Genomic DNA, 18,771 nt, shown 5'->3' with positions numbered 1-18,771 from the left:
GGAAAGTGAAATCCATGATTTAGTGGAGTTTTTGAATGGGGTGGAAAATGAATTTCCACTTCCATATGCAATCAAACACTTGAAAAATGTTATTTTCCATGGAAATTGATTTTCCACCCTATTTTCCATGTGCAATCAAACATACCCTTAGTCTATGTTTGGTAACACTTCTGAAATTTGAAAATTAGGATCAAACTTCAAAAGTTTCATCCAACGTCCCCCAATCACTGATTCAAAATTTTTGAATTTTGGTTTTGAAGTCTGAAATCTAAAACGAAACAAATGGAAATAAAGCTTTTGAAGTCTGAATTTTTAAGGCAGTCCACCTCCATTCAATCTTCGGAAGTGTTATCGAACACACATTTGCAATCCAAAATCTAAATTTGGAATCAGAGCCTAACAATTTATGCCAAACGCTACCTTGCTTCGATTTCGATTGATAAATTCCTTGGGTATGGCCACAATGAGACCACTAGGCTCAATGTTTTTGAAAAAAAATCTTTATAAATAAAATCATTGTTTTAAAATCGTGATCCCATTATGTTCAATCTGATTTTTATACAAAATCAGTTATAGTGATTTGTTAGAGTGTTATTATTTCATAAAAATAAATAAATTAATGTAATTTTATTTTCAAACAAATATAAACCAATCCAATGGATTCGATAAATTTCCAGTTCAATTACCTCCCCAATTTTTCAAAATGTATCATACAAAATTAATTAGCAGTGTAATTGGACCTACGTGTACCAATGGGTACTCATATAAGTGGAACAAACCGAAAGTGGAATTGAAAGGTTAGAGTTTAGTCTTTTGGAACCAAACCGATTGGAAACCAAAATCGATAAGAACCTATAAAAACTGAGATTGGAATCGTCTAAAAAGACTTTTTTTTTACAATTTTGATTTTGATTCCATTGATTTGATAATTAGAATTAACACGAAAACAAAGAAAAAGTCATTGTTCTCGTTCTGGTTATAGTTCCTATAGGCAGTTGCGGATTTATAGTGAGGGCACTAGCCGGTACAAATAAAAAAAAATTAAATTAAATTCTCCTCTTGAGAGTTTGATATATTTTGAGTTTGCCTCCACCTCACTCAAGTTTTTGGATTTATTAGAAACCTTCCATTTGATTAATATTTGACAGTTGCCTCCATTCTCACTAATAACATTGTCCCTTGACTTAAGTCTTTTTTCATATATTAATAAGAAATTATCTAAATGCCCTTTCTACAACCTTTAACAAAAAACCCATGAATTTTCCCTTCAAAATCATTCATCTTCACGTTCTTCAACCTTATCAGACAACTATAGTTTGCCCTCACTACAAGAAAATCCTAACTTTACTCCTATTTTTAGGAATTGAATCGGACTCAATCAACACGTTAAAAGAAATATTTGTTCTTTTTTTGTTGGGTTTACAAGTCAAGAAAAGAACTTAGGTTGTACGTTCGGTCGCCTTATTTGACATGTTGAACAAAATCGAAACAAAGACAAGCCCACTTCATTAGGTCAATGTGTAGTGTAATATTATTAATTATTTTTAAATTGACTGAAGATCTAAAGAAAGTATATATTATTTATTTAAGAAATTATCTATGGGCACTTGGAATTGAAGTGTGTCGGTATTATAAGAAACCAAATGCTGTTTTAATTCCAAAGCCAGATTAAGTTGATTTATTTAAAAAACAAGTGGGGATCAAAAAACTATATGTTATGGAATTATTATTCCATATAAAGTAATGCAAATGAGATATGAATTGAAACCACGTGCATGGTTTTGTTTATAATTTCCAAAACATCTTTTCTTGTATTTGGTGTTATTTAAGTCAACTCTTTGGCACATGTGATCTTGAGATTTTCTTACCGCAAATGGTGGCTTAAATAACTTATAATGATGGCATGATGGCATGCATGTGAAGTCATGTACGGCTGTCTATGGGTTCGATTTTGGATCGATCTAGATCAAATTAGATTTGTCGAATTGGGTTCTGATGTGATCTGATAAGTTATTGGAATGAATTGGATTGTTGTTAGATCTCAATATTTGGATCCAATTTAATAACAATCCGAAGTTCTCATTTTGGTCATAAGGACTATAACATCTCAGTCTTCTAGGATTCATGATTTAGATTAGATTTTAAATTATGAACGGTCACTAAACTCTCAAAATTTAAAATGTACTAAAAAATATCTGCTTTTTTCTTTCATTTTTTAAAAATAATTCTAATAATTAATTCTTAAAAAAATAAATTGTGTTTTACATCTAAATGGTTCACGATCATGTTTTTAGGTGTCACATGGCCATACAGTTCATATAGATAGATGGCCTTTTGATATTTATGCGTACATAGTTAGTAGTAGGGCTATCAATGAGTTAGGTCCAAATCAGATCATGGTTGATTTGGTACCGATCCAATAAGGATCAAATCGATTGTTTATCAGAACTCAATATTAAAATCCAAATCTGATTTATTAATAATCAAATCGGGTCAAACCCTAATTTATATACAAATTCTAATTAAACTTCGTACTTCTCAACAAATATATAATATAGTTTATATACTTTTTAACATATTATCAGATCGGGACATGGTTGATCCAGATCTGATCTAATAAGATATCAAATTGAATCTTTATCAGAATCTAAAACATACTCAAAATTATCAGAACGGATCAAATTTTGGGTCTGTTCCAATCCATTAGCTTTCTTTGGGGGTCATACTCACACTTTGGTTAAAAATGAAAACTTCACGATCTCTATCACCATATGGTTACCCAATTCATGCACATGGGTTGTGGGACCCATAAATGGCCTTTGAGATCATCTTTTGCCAAACGTGAACGAAAGAAAGAAACTTGACTAACGATGTGGGGTCCATTACAGACTTTATTGTCATTGGTCCCATCTCTGGGTTTAAGCAAATTAACCAGACCACTCTTTTTTAGGGAAAAATACTTAAACGACCCTGGTGGAGGGCTTCCTTTCTAAATAATCCCTAAGTTTGGGGGGTTATCTTAATAGTCCATTTCGTGTATTTTTCTTTTCTTGAGCCTCCTCTCATGTTATAATATTTTCAAAATATCCAAACTAACCTTTTCTCATCTTGTTCACATGTATTGGGGTTACCAATGGGATTGAGATCCATTTTGACGATGTTTTTCTGTCGCGAATGATGAATGGATAATGAATACTTCTAATTTTGAATATTTAAATTTATATTTTTGTGATTTATAACAAAAAAAATGAAGAACGAAATTGATATTCTAAATTTTTTGAAGATTTCATCATAACTTTTGATTGGAGGGTTCATTTCACAATTATAGTATATCCATTTTAGATATTTCGAGAAGATCTATCAAATATCATAGTAAGAAAATGGAAAAAAAAAAAAAAAATTAGAACCCCAACTTCGCTCTTCATTTTTTGTTACCTGACAAAAAATCGTCAAAATGAATCTCAGTCCCATTTGAAACCCCAAGTATGTGAAAAAAAATGAGAAAAAGATACTTTGGGCATTTTTGAAAATATTATAATGTGAGATGCGGCTCAAGGACTATTAATAAAAAGAAAATTTCACTAAATGGACTATTTACACACCACCCAAAATCTAGAGACTTAGAAAGAAACCCCTCCATTAGGATCCTTTAAGTAACTTTTCCTTTTTCTAATATTACAGTTGGGGGCTGGACTAGTCCCTAAAACCTCCTGATCCAACCCCTGCAAATTGACCAGTTTGTTTGTAGAGAGCTGCTATTGGCATCCCAACATTTACTTATTACACTCCCAATTAAAATTAAATGAGAATAAGCAAAAGTGGAGTACCAATGGAAGCTCTTGTATTTTTTATTTTTTTTGATAGATTTATATTTTTGGGGCTTAGGATGTTATATGAGCCTAATTATCTTTGTTAAAAAAAACTATTGAAATCGTTTGCATGTGTTACAATGTTTTGTGATGTTGAGATAATAATTCGAGCCAAACCTTTGTAATGTTTGAATGGTATGTTTTAATCTCTAATTGAGGTGTAATAAGTAAAAGTTGGGATGCCAATAGCAGCTCTCTTTCTGTGAGGGATTGTGGGAAACAAAAGAGAAGACATGATTATACTCCTTAAATAAAGAACCTTGAATCCAGAAAGTAAATCTTTTATCCATGAAACAAAATAGAAAGATTCGACCGTTAGAGAAAACCAAAACGAGGATAGCTTGGATAATGATAAATTGATTTAACAAGAACACAAGAAACCCAATCACAACTCCAAAAGTGATGTAACCTTTTAAATTAAAGTCTTGTAAATAGAACTAAATATAGAAAATTGCCGACGATATGCTATTCTATATTATCGACCATAAATATCTAATAAATATTGAGATTATTTTAATTTCTTCCAATCAATCATCCCCACCTGTGATTGTGCGTTCCAAATTGCGATTTGCTTCTTCGACAATCTCAAGTTCTTGCATGAGCTTCTCTAGCTTTGCAACGTTCTCTTCGTGTACGTGGGTTGGGACTTTCTGCTTATAACCCGAAGCACTCATCTTTTGCTTCAAGTTTTCCTGTTGCCTGCCAAACAAAATTCGGAAACAATGAAACAAAATGCAAAATAGCAGTTCAATTCAGGACTACTGCAGTTTTGTGGGTAAGACAACCTAACCTAATCTAACCAAAGCAATATCAACTACATCGCTTCCATTCTGTATAAATGTAGTAACATGGCATTTCTACAACCCATCAAGATATTATGACATACAACCCTCGACGAGGTAAATTGGCAATTTAAAAGAGAAAGGTGATGCCAAAACAACCCAACTGTATGTGATAATTAAAAAAAGGGCCGGACTTTGCACCAACTTTTCTGCCCATCTCACCCACTTAAATGTTATTTTTTAATAAATAGTGAAATTACTTGCAGATAGGAAGCTACTGAAAATTTACATTGTGACTCGATTGGATCCTACCAAATCCACCTGAAAGGACTCTTTAAGAACCTACCACTTGGAGCATTGTTCCTACCAAATCTATGTCATCGAATTCAGTACCGATCTACCAAATGAATCACTGTTTGAAAAAAAAAAATTTCCACTACCAAGATTTTTTAACTACTACTAGATTAGGAGTTGAGGTTTCCAAGATCATTGCTAACCTATTTTGCAAGTTCTAAGGGTATTGCTTTTTGTACCACGAAACCCTAGTTGAAACTTACACAGGTTTGAAGAAGAAGAACAAGAAAGAAGGGGAGGCGAATGAGAGAGAGAAGAAGGAGAAGGAGGAGACGAAGGAATCAGATTCGGTCGGGGACGGTGGGTGAAAACAGTGAAGTGGGTGAGATGAACTTACACAGGTTTGAAGAAGAAGAATGAGAAAGAAGGGGAGGCGAATGAGAGAGAGAGAAGGAGAAGGAGGAGGAGGAAGAGGAATCAGATTCGGTCAGGAACGGTGGGTGAAAACAGTAAAGTGGGTGAGATGAGCAATTAGGTGGGTGCAAAATGCACACCCCTTAAAAAAAACCAAGAAGAAGCACAACAAACAAACGAAAAAAAAATTTAAAATTGAGCCATGAGAAAGAGACTCACTTTTGTATCTCTTCTTTCTTTTTCCGAAGCTTTTCAAGTTCAGCTTCTGCATTGAGGGTTCCTTGTAGCTGGAGATAAGTTGAAAGATGTTCGTTTACAACATCAACCGCACATTCAATTTGCCTATCATCATTCTCACCCAAAACCTGCAAAAAAATTATTTTGGTGGCATTAAAAATTTTAACCATAGAGAAGAGAGGACCAGAGTGTGAGACAAAAATGCAATTAACAATTAAAAAAATGTCAAAATGGAATTTATGAACTTATATAAAAAAGTCAAGAGCATTGGAGGCTCTGGGAAGTGGGAACAACTGGAATAGGTGGGAAAGAAATAAACATCTTCCCCTTGAGCACAATCCAATGTACATTCTACAGATAGCATAGTGAGAATAAATAACAGTTGTTGTTCATACATGAGTAGAAAAATGATAGTCATCACAAGGAGAGATTCGAACTACCAAGTATGTATATTTGTGTAAAAACATTTAACCCTGAATCCAACTCAAAAGTAAAGCAATGAAACCTACCTCCAAAGATGATAGAGAGGCAAGAGTAGAAATCTCCAATTCGTGGCTTTTAATGATCTCAGTGACTGCATCAGTCCGGCAAACCACAAAAGCTGGTCGTCTAAAGAAAGCCACAATATTAAGAATTTTTTTCAAATCAGAAAAAGCTATTGGAGTGCAAAGGAAAATAATGAAACTTAGGTCAATTGCTTCTGTAAACACAATTAAAAAAAACTCACAGATATTTACCTTTCGTGCCTTTCATTTGAAGGCAAATTCGAGCGGAGGGATCTAAGTGATTTCACAGTAGATTCAACAAGATCCATCTCATATTCAATTCTTTCATTTGTCCAATCCTGTTAAATATAAAACAACAGGATGAACCAATCATGCCTAAGCCAAAAAACCAAGAATCAAATTATTATTTGAGATAATACAAGGTACATCTCTGGTCAACCATAAATGTGGTGAACATTAAGGGGGTTAGAATCAATATCCATGGGGTCACACCAAGAGAAACATTTTTCAGTTTTTTACCATAAATCAACCAATCAGATGATTCTCAACATTTTCTCTGGCACATTCACCACCTCTACTAACCGAGTAAAATATGTAAGGGTAAGGATCGCTTGATCGGAATGTTTACAGCCTGAAAATTTCACTAGGTAGCAAACATCCTATCGTGGCCCCAACCATAGTTTCAAATCACGCCCGAGACCGTGATGCTTGGACGAGTCATCTCGGTATCGTCCATCAACGAGACAGATAGACAAGGCAGAGTATTTAAATACGTATTATCTAAATAAAATATGAACCGCATTATTTAAATACGTATTCTAATCAACTTTATTTTATAAAAAAAATTAAAATTATTTTATGTATATATGAATAAATAATTATAAACCAAGATAAATGGTTTATCTTGTCCAAGACAAGATGTCAAAATGGAGACTTAAAACCATGGCCCCCACCCTGTTAAGCTATTCTAATGGTCTACTCAATGGCCCTTTTATTTTCCATAAAAAATTTAGAATTTTTTCTGACCTCCATAACCGATGGGTACTCGGATATCATTATCGATTCTTTTCTGGCATGGCTTCCACCTACTTGAGGAAGGCGCTGCCACAGTTCTTCTGTAACATATGGCATAAACGGATGGAGCAACCGCAACCCGTTGTCTAGACAAACCCACAAAGTGTCACGGGCAGCTTTCCTTGCAGAGTCGAACTTTGGATTGGTGCCAGCAAAGTAAGGTTTGATAGCTTCAATAAATATATCACACAATTGGAATTGCCACCATGAATATACTGCACTGGCTGCATCTGAGAACTCATAGGAATCAAGTGAGGACACGGTTCTGGATATGGCTTTGTTCAAGACTGAGAGTATCCATTTGCAGCTGAACGGCATAGATTCCAGCACTAGACCTACAGGAGGGGTATAATCGTCGCCAAGTTTGCTCATCGCAAAGCGAATGGCATTCCATAGTTTGTTACACCATTGTCGGTACCCGACAACTCTTTGAATATCCAAATTTATCCTATCCGACTGGAGGAAGAATTAATTATTATTATGATAGTTCAAAATTATGAAGGCAAGAAAGAACAGCAGAAATAGACGGGTGGATAAGAGAACCTGAGCTGTGTACGAGACAAGGGCGAAACGGAGAGCATCTGCACCACATTCAGCGATACCATTCGGGAAATCTTTCACTTGTCCTTCTTTGGCAATGACGAGTTCACTAGGGTCAAGATTACCCTCCTCCAGCCTTTTGTGAAGACCTTCCAAGGATACCCCATTTATTACTTCAAGTGGATCGATAACATTTCCCAACGACTTGGACATTTTACGCCCATGTGCGTCGCGAACCATTGGGTGCAAATAAACCTGCAGATAAACTTAGTGAATCCAAGTCTTCACTTCAAAAACAAAGGCATATCAACTAGACCAACTAAATGTATTGAACAGCTTTGTATCATAACATGATTCCACACAAATGCAAGGATACTCTACTCACCTTTCTAAAAGGTACATCACCTCCAAGTTTCATTCCCAGCATCACCATCCGAGCAACCCAAAAAAAGAGAATGTCATGTCCAGTTTCAAGAACCGAAGATGGATAAAATGCCTTCAAATCGTCAGTATCATCTGGCCAGCCCAGCACAGACAATGGGAAGAGACCAGAAGAGAACCACGTGTCTAAAACATCTGGATCTTGACCTATCTGAAACTTCTTCCCAGCAAACATTCTGTTTGCCTCCAACTGAGCTTCTTCCTCATTCCTTCCAACCACCCAATGGTCGTTGTATGCGCCAAATTCTTTTAATTGGTCATCCTCTAGACTAACATACCATGCCGGAATACGGTGACCCCACCAAAGTTGCCTTGATATACACCAATCTCGAATATTCTCCAACCATCTGTAATATTTAAAATCCACAAAAAAAATTAACATGTAGACTTGTTTCAGCTAAAATAATATAATAGAAATATTGAAGTTGGAACAAAAGACAAAAAGAAGCAATGTCATGCAAATAGTGCATTTTGGTCTTTTTGGTTGGCAACTGAAGTTGAGTTCAAGGAGGTTTGAACCTAGGACGTGGGAACAACACTCCACACGTCTTACCACTTAGCTAAGTTGGCACGTCAAAATAGCGCATAATTGCACATGCAACAAGATAACCAAAAATTGAGGGGTCCCATCAAGAAGATCTATCCCCAATTTAATGACTACAATCCTCCCCTTCATATCTTCCTGATCATCCAAAAGAATGTGATAGATCCAAAAAGATAATTGATCAGGTCAGCTTGAGCCAATAAAAATTTGCTTGTATCATACTAGCTGTTCCATATAATGTACCCACTAAAAAATGTTAAATCATACAAGCTATGATGGCATGTGACAGCACCTCTTCCACTCTGCAGTGTACTGCTTTGGAATGATCTCAATCCTCCTATTATCATCATCCATAACAGCATCAAGAGCTTCCTTCGCCATACCATTACAGTTAACAAACCACTGCGGCTTTATCATTGGTTCCACAACATCATTGGTTCTTGAACATACTCCGAGGCGCATCTCATTGTTTTGAGCACCCCTATAAAGCCCCTGAATGCAAAGAAAGTTTTAGAAGTAATTGAGAAATATTTTACATAGATAACAATAAAACTACTGAACAGGAAAAGAAAGAAAGATAAAAAAGATAAAATGGAGCACTTGCTAATAATTTTAAATTCTCATTTGCAGAGAAGCATTGCATAGTATTAGCTAATACATGTCAAAGTGTGGCATTTCCAGAACATAGGAGCAATATTTTTAAATTTGTAAACCAATAAAAAAACATTTTTTTCAAGTTCATAGACTTGTCACAACTTTTTCTATAGATATGCAAGTGGAGGTCTACAGAACAACAAGAAAATAGAACCCCTATCGAATTTGACTTAGACAAATATGTTCACGAAAGATATATGGACATTAATTCTCTACTTCACTTACTAAAGCACACAATGCTATATTATGTTGAAACAATACCTTCTTCTGCAGCGCCTCAATCACGGCAACACGAGCTTTAAAACGTGGCATTTCCTCAAATTCTGAACCACCATTGCTATTTATTTTCCCATCATCAGTAAAAATGTTGATAAAATCAAGATTGTGACGTTTTCCAACCTCAAAATCATTTGGATCATGAGCTGGAGTGATCTGGCAAGAGCCATGACCGAAAGTTAAAGCAAATATCCAAATAGTAAATATAGCAACCTCAACAAAACAATCTAACATGATTTTAAAGTGTACCTTAACAGCACCAGTCCCGAATTCTGGATCAACTAGTACTGCATCACAAACTATGGGTAGTTTCCTACCATTGAACGGATGAATTGCAAATTTTCCATGCAAATGGCTGTACCTCTTGTCTTCAGGATGTATTGCAATTGCTGTATCACCGAGCATTGTTTCCACTCTTGTTGTGGCAACCACAATGTCACCGAGCCCTCCCTCTAAAGGGTAAGCAAAAGATGTCAAAACACCAAACTCCACCAGGTTCTCATACCCAGGAACCTTTAATAGAGTCCTTTCTTTAATGTCCTTGTAATCTACCTACAACACCAAGCAATTTTTTTTTCTTTTTTTTTTATGAAAGGTAAAGATAAGTTCATTTATGAGAAAAACGGAGGTCAAGTAGACCATCCGAAAGAAAACATTACAAACTTAACAAAGGGCAGCCACAGCCAAAAACGCTGGAGTTACCCCATACTTACATTGCTCACCCTCTCCCATCTAACAAGGAAATCTTCGAAAAAAATGCCCATAAATTCCTTAAACCTTTTACACTAAAAGAATAACAAAGCTAACACCTCCAAAACTAACTTGTGCTCATCCCTAACTTTATTAGCAAACACCCAATTGTTCCTTTCCTTCCAAATGAGCCAGCACAATGCAAATGGAAGTAAATCCCATAACGACCGCTTTGTCTTTGTAAGATACTTACCCCACTCCATCCAACTATCCATCAATACTTTCACTGAGTTAGGCAAGCAATCCACCACCCCAAAAAAATTTAGATAATGGCTCCAAATCTTGTAACCATAACGAAAATGTAAGAACTAATGATTTGATGATTCCCCGTCTACTTGACAAAGACTACAAAAACTGGTTAAGTAGAAACCTCTATTTCTCAACAAATCGATGGTCGGCAATCTTCCAAGCGTAGCGAGCCACATAAACACCGAAACCTTTGAAGGGATGTTTGTTCTCCAAGCCACAGGACATGGAAAGCTAAGATTGCCAACTTAACACCAAGCAATTATTGTAAACCAACCAACCACTCCAAAAGACTGATCTATTGGAGAGGGGGAGAACTATGAATATAAAAGAGTCACAAGGCTTAATTGGGGTACGGCACACCCGAGAGTGGAGGAAAATATACACTTAGCATTCCCCCTCACCCATAAGAGTGGAAAGAAAATCGAACCCGTGATCTATACGAACCTAACACTCTGATACCATGTTAACCAACCAACTACTCCAAAAGACCGATCTATTGGAGAGGGGAGAGATACCCAAGAGGGTCGCGTGGTTGAATTGGGTATGACATACCCGAGAGTGGAGTAAAATATACATTCAACAATTATCATGATGTAGGAAAGGCACAAGTAAATACACCATTTATAGATCATGGTGTACCTCAATATCAGATATAGCCGTTCGCAATACGCAATCCCAATTAACAAGCCGATGATCCCTGCAGAAGAAGACAAACAGATATAAAACTTTAAAAAGAACATATTAAGTGAACATAGCATAAGTGCGATAATCATGTTAGTAATAGACTTATAAAACAGACTTTTGGTGGTTATATCACTAAATAAAGGGGAAAAAAAACTTAATGCAATGGAAAAAATCATGAAACTTATCAGTCTGATGGATGTACCTACCTATTTACATATGTGAAGACAGACAAACAACATTAAATAAAAAAAAGGATGGCAAAAGGCAAGTATTATATATATAAAGATGTCTCATTTAGATATACCTATAAATAAGACCTTCCCTGTATAGCCGAACAAAAGCCTCTGTGACAGCCCTTGATCTTTTCTCATCCATTGTGAAGCACTGACAATAAGGAAAAAGAGAAGAAAAGAAAAAACAACAATAATGCACCACATAAAAACAGCAAAAAGAAAAAAATGCTGCAATTTAATTGTTACTTTTCCTAGAGCAAAGGCAAAGGTTACTCTCAACAATCGAAGAAAATTTTGAAATCCTAACCTCGCGGGACCAATCAAGAGAGACTCCCAATCGACGTTCTTGATTTAAAATGGTACCTCCATACGAATTTTTCCACTTCCAAACCTTTTCACCACAACATCAACCACATGCACCGAGATTTAGAGGTTAATGAGGTAAGAAATATTTGTATAGGAAGATCATTCACATTTAAAACTAATTCGTCACTGTTCAAACTCACTTCAGATACAAAGCCCTCCCGACCAAGATCATGCCTGGTTAATTTATTTTCACGCATTATCTTCTTCTCCACAACAACCTGCGGAATGGCAATCAGATATTAAGGAAAGTTATCGAATAACATCAGCAAAGTACAGTCAAAATGAGATGGAGGGGGAAGTGGGGAGGAACAACATACAGTATCTCAAACCTAACCAGGATAAGAACAAACAAAGTGCAGCAATTTTTGATAATGTAAAACATGAAAATTCAAACGAAAACAAAATCCCAATTAACTTTTTTCTATAGTTGATGACTTCAATTGCTTAATTCAAGCTTCGGAAACATGAATGACTGAAGATCCATCTCTAGATAATGTTTTGCAGCCTCAATTCTCCCCTAAAATGTGGATAAAACAATGGTAATAAACTACACAGAATTGAGAATCAGTCTTATGGACTCAATTATGTTTGATCTGAGACTTTGACATATTGCATCAGTGATAATAAGTGCTAAAGCATTGTGTTGCACACTAGAATATCTCCAGAAAGCATGACATTAAGTTTAAAGGCATCTCCATAACAATACCAAAATTATTTATATTTCCACAGTGCTGAAATATTTCAGTGATCAATAAATTTCAACATGGAATAATCAAATTTCAGGTATAAAAATACAAGATTTTAGTGCAAATATTTCAGAGAACAATAAATTTTGACCAAAATATTATTTTAAGTTTTATTTGAGAAAATGAGTAGGTTTCTATATATCAACGCATTTTGACATATTATAAGAAAATTAGCAGATGCATTAATGTGTCTGCCAATAATACTGTTCATGTTCTAATTAATTGGATATAATGTGATGAGATTATTATTGTTTTATGTTATTGATATTCATTCCCAGACTCCTTCCGATTGTTTATTGTAATTTGATGACTTCAAGTGTGTTTCATGTTTGTTTTGTCATTTCCAGCTATTTCAATGATGATTTCCTCAGCATTTTCATCATTTCCATGAAAAAATTATTAATTTCCACATTGAGCAAAATAGACACTGAAACCAACATAAAAAAATTTTAAGTGTTAGATAAATTATTGTAAACAATTTGATACATCACTTGCTGTATTCGGTAAAAATGTAATTGCCTTTATGGTTAACATAAGGGTTGTTTTGCGAATTTCAGATTGTTTGATTTAATGTAAAGAAGGCATTTTAATTGTGGAAAATGAATCATGTACAGTGAAGCCCAAGTTCTCTCTTTAAAATAGTATTGATGATAAAATATATTGGTTTTCTATAATAAGCTAATCACAAATACCAATAATTAAAGGAACTTTTGTTTGAAATATATTTTAGCATCAATACTATTTTAAAGAAAGAACTTGAGCTTCAACAGCTGAACACAAACCACCAACCCACTTTCCCACCCGAAAATAAATAAATAAATTTGCCCAAATAACAAGTCATAAAATCACCTCATAAATAAGTTAGAAGATTCAAAAGATAAGTGAATGCAATTTTCATACCCATGAATAGCATGGAAAAGCTTTGTTGATAACATTGTTTACGTAATTTTATTTAGCAAGTAAATATATGTCTCCCCATACCACCTCATCTAAAAAGATTAATAAAAAGTAAACAATTGGTAAAGACACCCCAGGGAAAAGAACCTGTGTTGCTATGCCAGCATGATCTATTCCAGGCACCCACAAAGTATTGTATCCAGACATTCTACGCCAACGAATAATGGTATCCTACATGTAGGAAATCAATATGTATTAAAATAGCCTCACAAAAACAACATAAGAAGAAAATGAATGAGTCATAAGCCACCTCTATGGCAGCAGTCAGGCCATGGCCTATATGTAGAGCCCCAGTCACATTGGGGGGTGGCAGAACCTACAAACAACCAAAGGGAATTGACATTAATTGAAGTCTAAAATCCAAAGCACATGTTCTATTTTTTTATTTTTTGTGTGTGTGGATAAGTCAAACACAATTAACAAATGATCAACCACGTGACCGTCAATAAAGAACACACCCTTCTACATCTAGCTAAAAGAACCTTAAGACCTAACCAAACTAATTGACCATATTTCTGAGTTCCAAGAACTGCTGCAGAATATTTATCCATTTTTCTTTATCTACCAAAGATGACGTAATGTGGTAATACGTAATAAAAAGTATGTGAAGTTGAAACGAAGTGAAGGGATATGATTTGACATTTTGGACCTAAATTTCAACAACAAAAAGCTCCAAAAATGATCTTGAATTCACATGGAGGGTCAGTAGAGCAGTAGAGATGAAATCTCTCTTACCTATGTTCCTTGCTCGTAGTTTACAAATTTAATTCATTGTATACTCATTGTTTTGTCCCTTTTAATGTAAATTCTCTTTCATGCATAGGGTCGAGGGTTTAGGCCAATTATTTGTATCACTATAAAAATAAATAAAAAAAATCCCATTCATGCATAGTTAAATGATTTTTTTTTTTTTTTGATAGGTTTAAATGATTCTTAAATTGTTATGAAGTTCGTACTAAAATCAGAAAAAATTGGAATATTAAATCAATTAATTCAAACAATTTCTAACTTCATAGAAAAAATCCTCTTAGTATGGGAGGACAACAATAAGTTATCCCCCCTGCCTGTGTGAAGGAGCTAGAGTCGACCACCTTCCCCTCAATCGAGCCACAATAGAGAGCTGTTATTGCCACATCAACTTTTATTAATGACACACCAATTCCTATGTAAATACCAAAGAATTGCACACAGTTGGTGTGGCGTTAGTAAAAGTTGGTGTGGCAATAGTAACTCACACCACAATATCGTAAGTAAATTAAATGGTCAAAACAGAGTCAAATGAATACAGCTAACATGCCATGTTGACATCAGTCTGGAGCTCACAGTGTTGCTTGAATTTGTAGTGTTAGTGAAGCCAAGTCCACATAAGCCAGGTTTCCTTGACTATGTCGCACATGTGGTATAAATGCTGGTAGTTTAATACCCATCATTCAATGGCTCCTTCACAAGAGATCTCTAACCTCAGACTAGAATCGAAAAGCAAACCAAGTGACCCCAACTAACATATCCATCATGCCATGCTATATAGTGAGGCAACTCATATGCTTATATCATTTTTTTTTAAATTGAAAAATTCCTAGGTTAATTCCATCAAACGGTGGGCTCATGCCAACCTCCCAAGATGTGTGCCACATGTTGGATAATGTTGCAACACCCAACAAACAACTACAACACAATAGACTAGAATGGAGCCAAGCTCAATCAAACTCTATAAAAGTAGATGTAAATCACTCAAAAAATAAACTAAACCCTTGTTCAATGGAGAAACTCTTCAAAAACACAATGACTCAGAAGCATCTCACTTATCCTTACAATAGATGTTATTTAGGTAATCCCTAACAACCCCCAGGGGCAGAGAGCTAAGAATTTTTTTGTTTTATTTTTATTGATAAAGGAAAGAAATACAGAAAGGGGAGGTCGAGCTGACCCACCCCAAAAGAAGAAGAGAGAGACAGGGTTTTGCCCACATGGGGTCCACCACGAGCAAAAACAATCTTTGTGGGGACAATCAATAAAGATAAAATATTGTGGGGGCAATAGCGGCAGATAAAATACCTCACAACTCCCTGTAGACTTCGAAAAAAATTTTGTTGGGCAATTGTCCCCATTGTAAATCCGCCCCTGAACAACCATACCTACCTTGGGAAAAATCTGGACTATTGAATTGCCTTACAAAATCCCAATCACCAACATTAAAGAAAATTAAAAAATGCCCATAAGCAAAATACCAAAATATCCTCTATTGCAACAATGGACACCTGAAGTCCAGGTTTATACCAGATGACGGCTTCTTTTCTAGCCATCCCCATAGTATTCCCTATAATTTTATACATACCTACATTTAGTCTCTAATTGAGAAGCCTCGCAGAAATTTTGTAAACTGAAAGCCCTAAGACAAGTATTGTAATGCACTTTATTCTTTTTTTTCTTTTTTAATGGGTAAGCGGGACTTGAACCCACGACCTCAAAAGTGATTTGCAATTGTCAAACCTACTGAGCTATGGGTCTAAGTCCTGTACTGCACTTTTTCTTATCAGTTAAGGTAATGTAAAATATGGTACATCTAAAAACTATTGTCTAGATCAAAGCTAACTACTTGTAAAACATCATAATTAAAATGCATAAAAACCAACCAAATAATTCATCAATGTATTTAATAGAGTATATCACATTTCCATTTTTGAACAAGGCATATTCATGTATTGTTTATGTTGTTAGTAGTTTAAATGTGTGTGTGTAGCATATACATGTTCCAACGACAAAAATCCTGCTATATATATGACCCAAATTTTTCCAATGAGGCACTTACAATCACAAATGGGGGTTTGGAGCTATTAGCATCTGCCACAAAGAAGCCCGACTTCTCCCACCAGTTATACCACCTAAAACATAATAAATATAACCAAAGAAGAGGTTATAAGAGATGGGTCAATATGGAACTTGAATGAAACTAACTTGCTACTTACGATTTCTCAACAGCAGTAGGACTATATTGCTTTGCCATCTGACGAGAAAGATGTTTCTTCTCGCCCGCAGGGGTCAATGGGTCAACATAATCCTCGGAATTTTCTTCATCTGCATCTCTCTTGGCATTTTTTCTCTCACTCTTTTTCGAGGGATTCGGAGCTTTTTGTGCCTTGAGTGTGTAACATAAAAAGATAAATCAAGTCAATTTGCATTAAAAACACCATAATACATTAATTCATTTTCAAAATCAGTAATTGAAACACACCCATTAACAGAATCCGCAATCAGTATCTGAAAAAATAAATTTTGTTAATTTATACCTGAAGTTTGGCTAATTCAGCTTTTTGTTGAGCCTTCAGTTTTTTCAATTCTTTCTCTTTTGCCTACAAAGTAACCATATCTTTGGGTCATTCAAGAAATTCAAACCATAATATATAAAATAAAATAATTTATAATATAAAAAAAAACCACCAAAAAAAATTTATCATAATTTACAATCTCAACCCATTAAAAATAACATCAAAAATCTATAAATAAAAGGCCGCTTTTGTTAAAAATCAAACCTTTTCTTCTTTCTTTTTCTTTCTTTCAAGGTCCTCGGTAATCTCTGGTTGAACCTACAATTGGAATAAATTCTCAAAGGTTTAATCAAGCCTTCGATTTTATTTCTCTTATAATATAACTCAAACGAATTTAAGAGAGGGAGAGAGAGACTACGCACCATTTCTCTTGATGAAGCAGAAAATGGACGGAGAGAAGAAGGGCAAAGAAGCAGTCTTTTTAGTTGTTTAGAGTAGTTGTTGTCTGAAACCCTAAACAGAACACTTCGCATCAAACCCACGCCCCCACTAAAGAAGAAATTACTGTTATTTTAGTAATGGTTTCTAAAGCTCGTCCGATACAACTCGAGCGAGTTGAGTCATCTCGGTCTCTGATCTTAGATTGAGATATTTAATGTAAATCGTTCAACAGATTGACTCGTCCGATAATCCGAGTCATTTTGATATCCGCCGAGCTTTAAAATAAAAGAAGAGAGAGAGAAACTAAACCTGTACGTGTAGTAGCTTGGAGAAGACGAAGTGAAGGAGCGGCCGATAGAGAGAGAGAGAGACGATTTTTATTTTATCTTTTATTTTTTTCGAGTTTGGGCTGCTAATTTGGAGATGTTTTTACGCGATTCTCGTGCGCTATTGCCACACCAACTTTTACCACACCACAGTTCATATAATAACTAGCAGTGTCGATGGGCCGTGTAAAATCATAAATACCATAATGCAAGCCCCAATGGGCCTTGGACCGGTCTGCATGATTCGGGTCTATTTGGGAACTCGCCTGTGTATTTTACAATTTATTTTTTTCGCAAACCACCTGGCAAGGTGGGGGCTAGGGGTGCACACGTCTTGGTTTGGTTAGGGTTGGGGGCAAAATTGGAATCAAATCGAATTTAATTGGTTCTATAAATCAGGAGTCGAAACCGAACTGATTACCGCATAGAACCGAACCGACCCAAACCAACTTTAGTTCGGTTTGGTTTGGTTTTGTTCGATTCGATTCTCGGGTATGAAACATATATATCAAGACACCAATTATCTAATCTCATGGCTAAAAAACTCATGACCATCAATGATTTCAATCAAGAGACACAACAAAGAAAATGAATTTGGTAATATAATATTTGATATATCTATAATCTCAATTATCTACTTAATAACATGAGTGATTTTTTTCAAAATTGAAATTCATTAAATGATTAGGGCTAGGGGTGCTAACGGGTAACCAATTACCCGATTACCTAAAATTGATTAATCAATTTTGAGTCTATTATTAGAAGTCCAATTAATTTTTAATCAGTTATCAATAGTCATTTTAAGGACCCATTAAGAATCGGGTATCTAATGGGTATACGAGTAAATTAAGCTTTTTATTTTTTATTTTATTTTTGAAGATGTTTATATTTATTATTTAGAAGTACAATTAATTAATAATAATTACTGATTATGATGTGATATGTCAATATTCAATATCTTGTCAAACAAGTAACTTAATTCACAAGTATCGACATTTTTTATTTTCTAAACAGAATGCCCATATTTCTTTCTGACCTTCTCAAGTTGCAACTTCAAAGGAGAACAAAACTGCACTAACAAATATATTAGTTGGATTTTTTTCTCATCTTTTTAAGCCTTTG

The 18,771-nt window shown here is 35.0% G+C and overlaps 1 protein-coding gene across 1 annotated transcript; it reads right to left on the bottom strand.

The window, feature by feature from the left end:
* Positions 1–4,393: 4,393 nt before the first annotated feature.
* Positions 4,394–17,688, bottom strand: TWN2 (valyl-tRNA synthetase / valine-tRNA ligase (VALRS)). The gene is made up of 22 exons (XM_086455225.1): positions 17,633–17,688; positions 17,305–17,431; positions 17,147–17,200; positions 16,904–16,966; positions 16,583–16,752; positions 16,426–16,498; positions 13,867–13,932; positions 13,704–13,787; positions 12,054–12,131; positions 11,855–11,938; positions 11,619–11,698; positions 11,270–11,327; positions 9,881–10,183; positions 9,617–9,787; positions 8,994–9,193; positions 8,102–8,504; positions 7,720–7,971; positions 7,129–7,632; positions 6,334–6,440; positions 6,106–6,205; positions 5,579–5,724; positions 4,394–4,568 (listed from the first exon to the last, which is right to left on the bottom strand). The coding sequence occupies exons 2-22, from the start codon at positions 17,413–17,415 to the stop codon at positions 4,397–4,399; spliced, it is 3,279 nt and encodes a 1,092-aa protein (XP_086311351.1). The 5' UTR covers positions 17,416–17,431; positions 17,633–17,688; the 3' UTR covers positions 4,394–4,396.
* Between the last annotated feature and the right edge of the window lie 1,083 nt (positions 17,689–18,771).

This window comes from Akebia trifoliata, chromosome 10 (assembly GCF_017979445.1).
Source record: "Akebia trifoliata isolate Shusen 1 chromosome 10, ASM1797944v1, whole genome shotgun sequence".
In the NCBI taxonomy this organism is placed as follows: Eukaryota; Viridiplantae; Streptophyta; class Magnoliopsida; order Ranunculales; family Lardizabalaceae; genus Akebia; species Akebia trifoliata.
This window is presented reverse-complemented; position numbering and strand designations above follow the sequence as displayed.

Excerpts from the sequence above, each read along its gene's own strand:
- TWN2 (XM_086455225.1), bottom strand. The coding sequence starts at position 17,415 with ATGCGAAGTGTTCTGTTTAGGGTTTCAGACAACAACTACTCTAAACAA. Across the intron at positions 13,788-13,866 it reads GCCTGACTGCTGCCATAGAG|GATACCATTATTCGTTGGCG; the intron begins GTGGCTTATGAC and ends TCCTACATGTAG. Across the intron at positions 9,194-9,616 it reads TTGAGGCGCTGCAGAAGAAG|GGGCTTTATAGGGGTGCTCA; the intron begins GTATTGTTTCAA and ends CTTTGCATTCAG.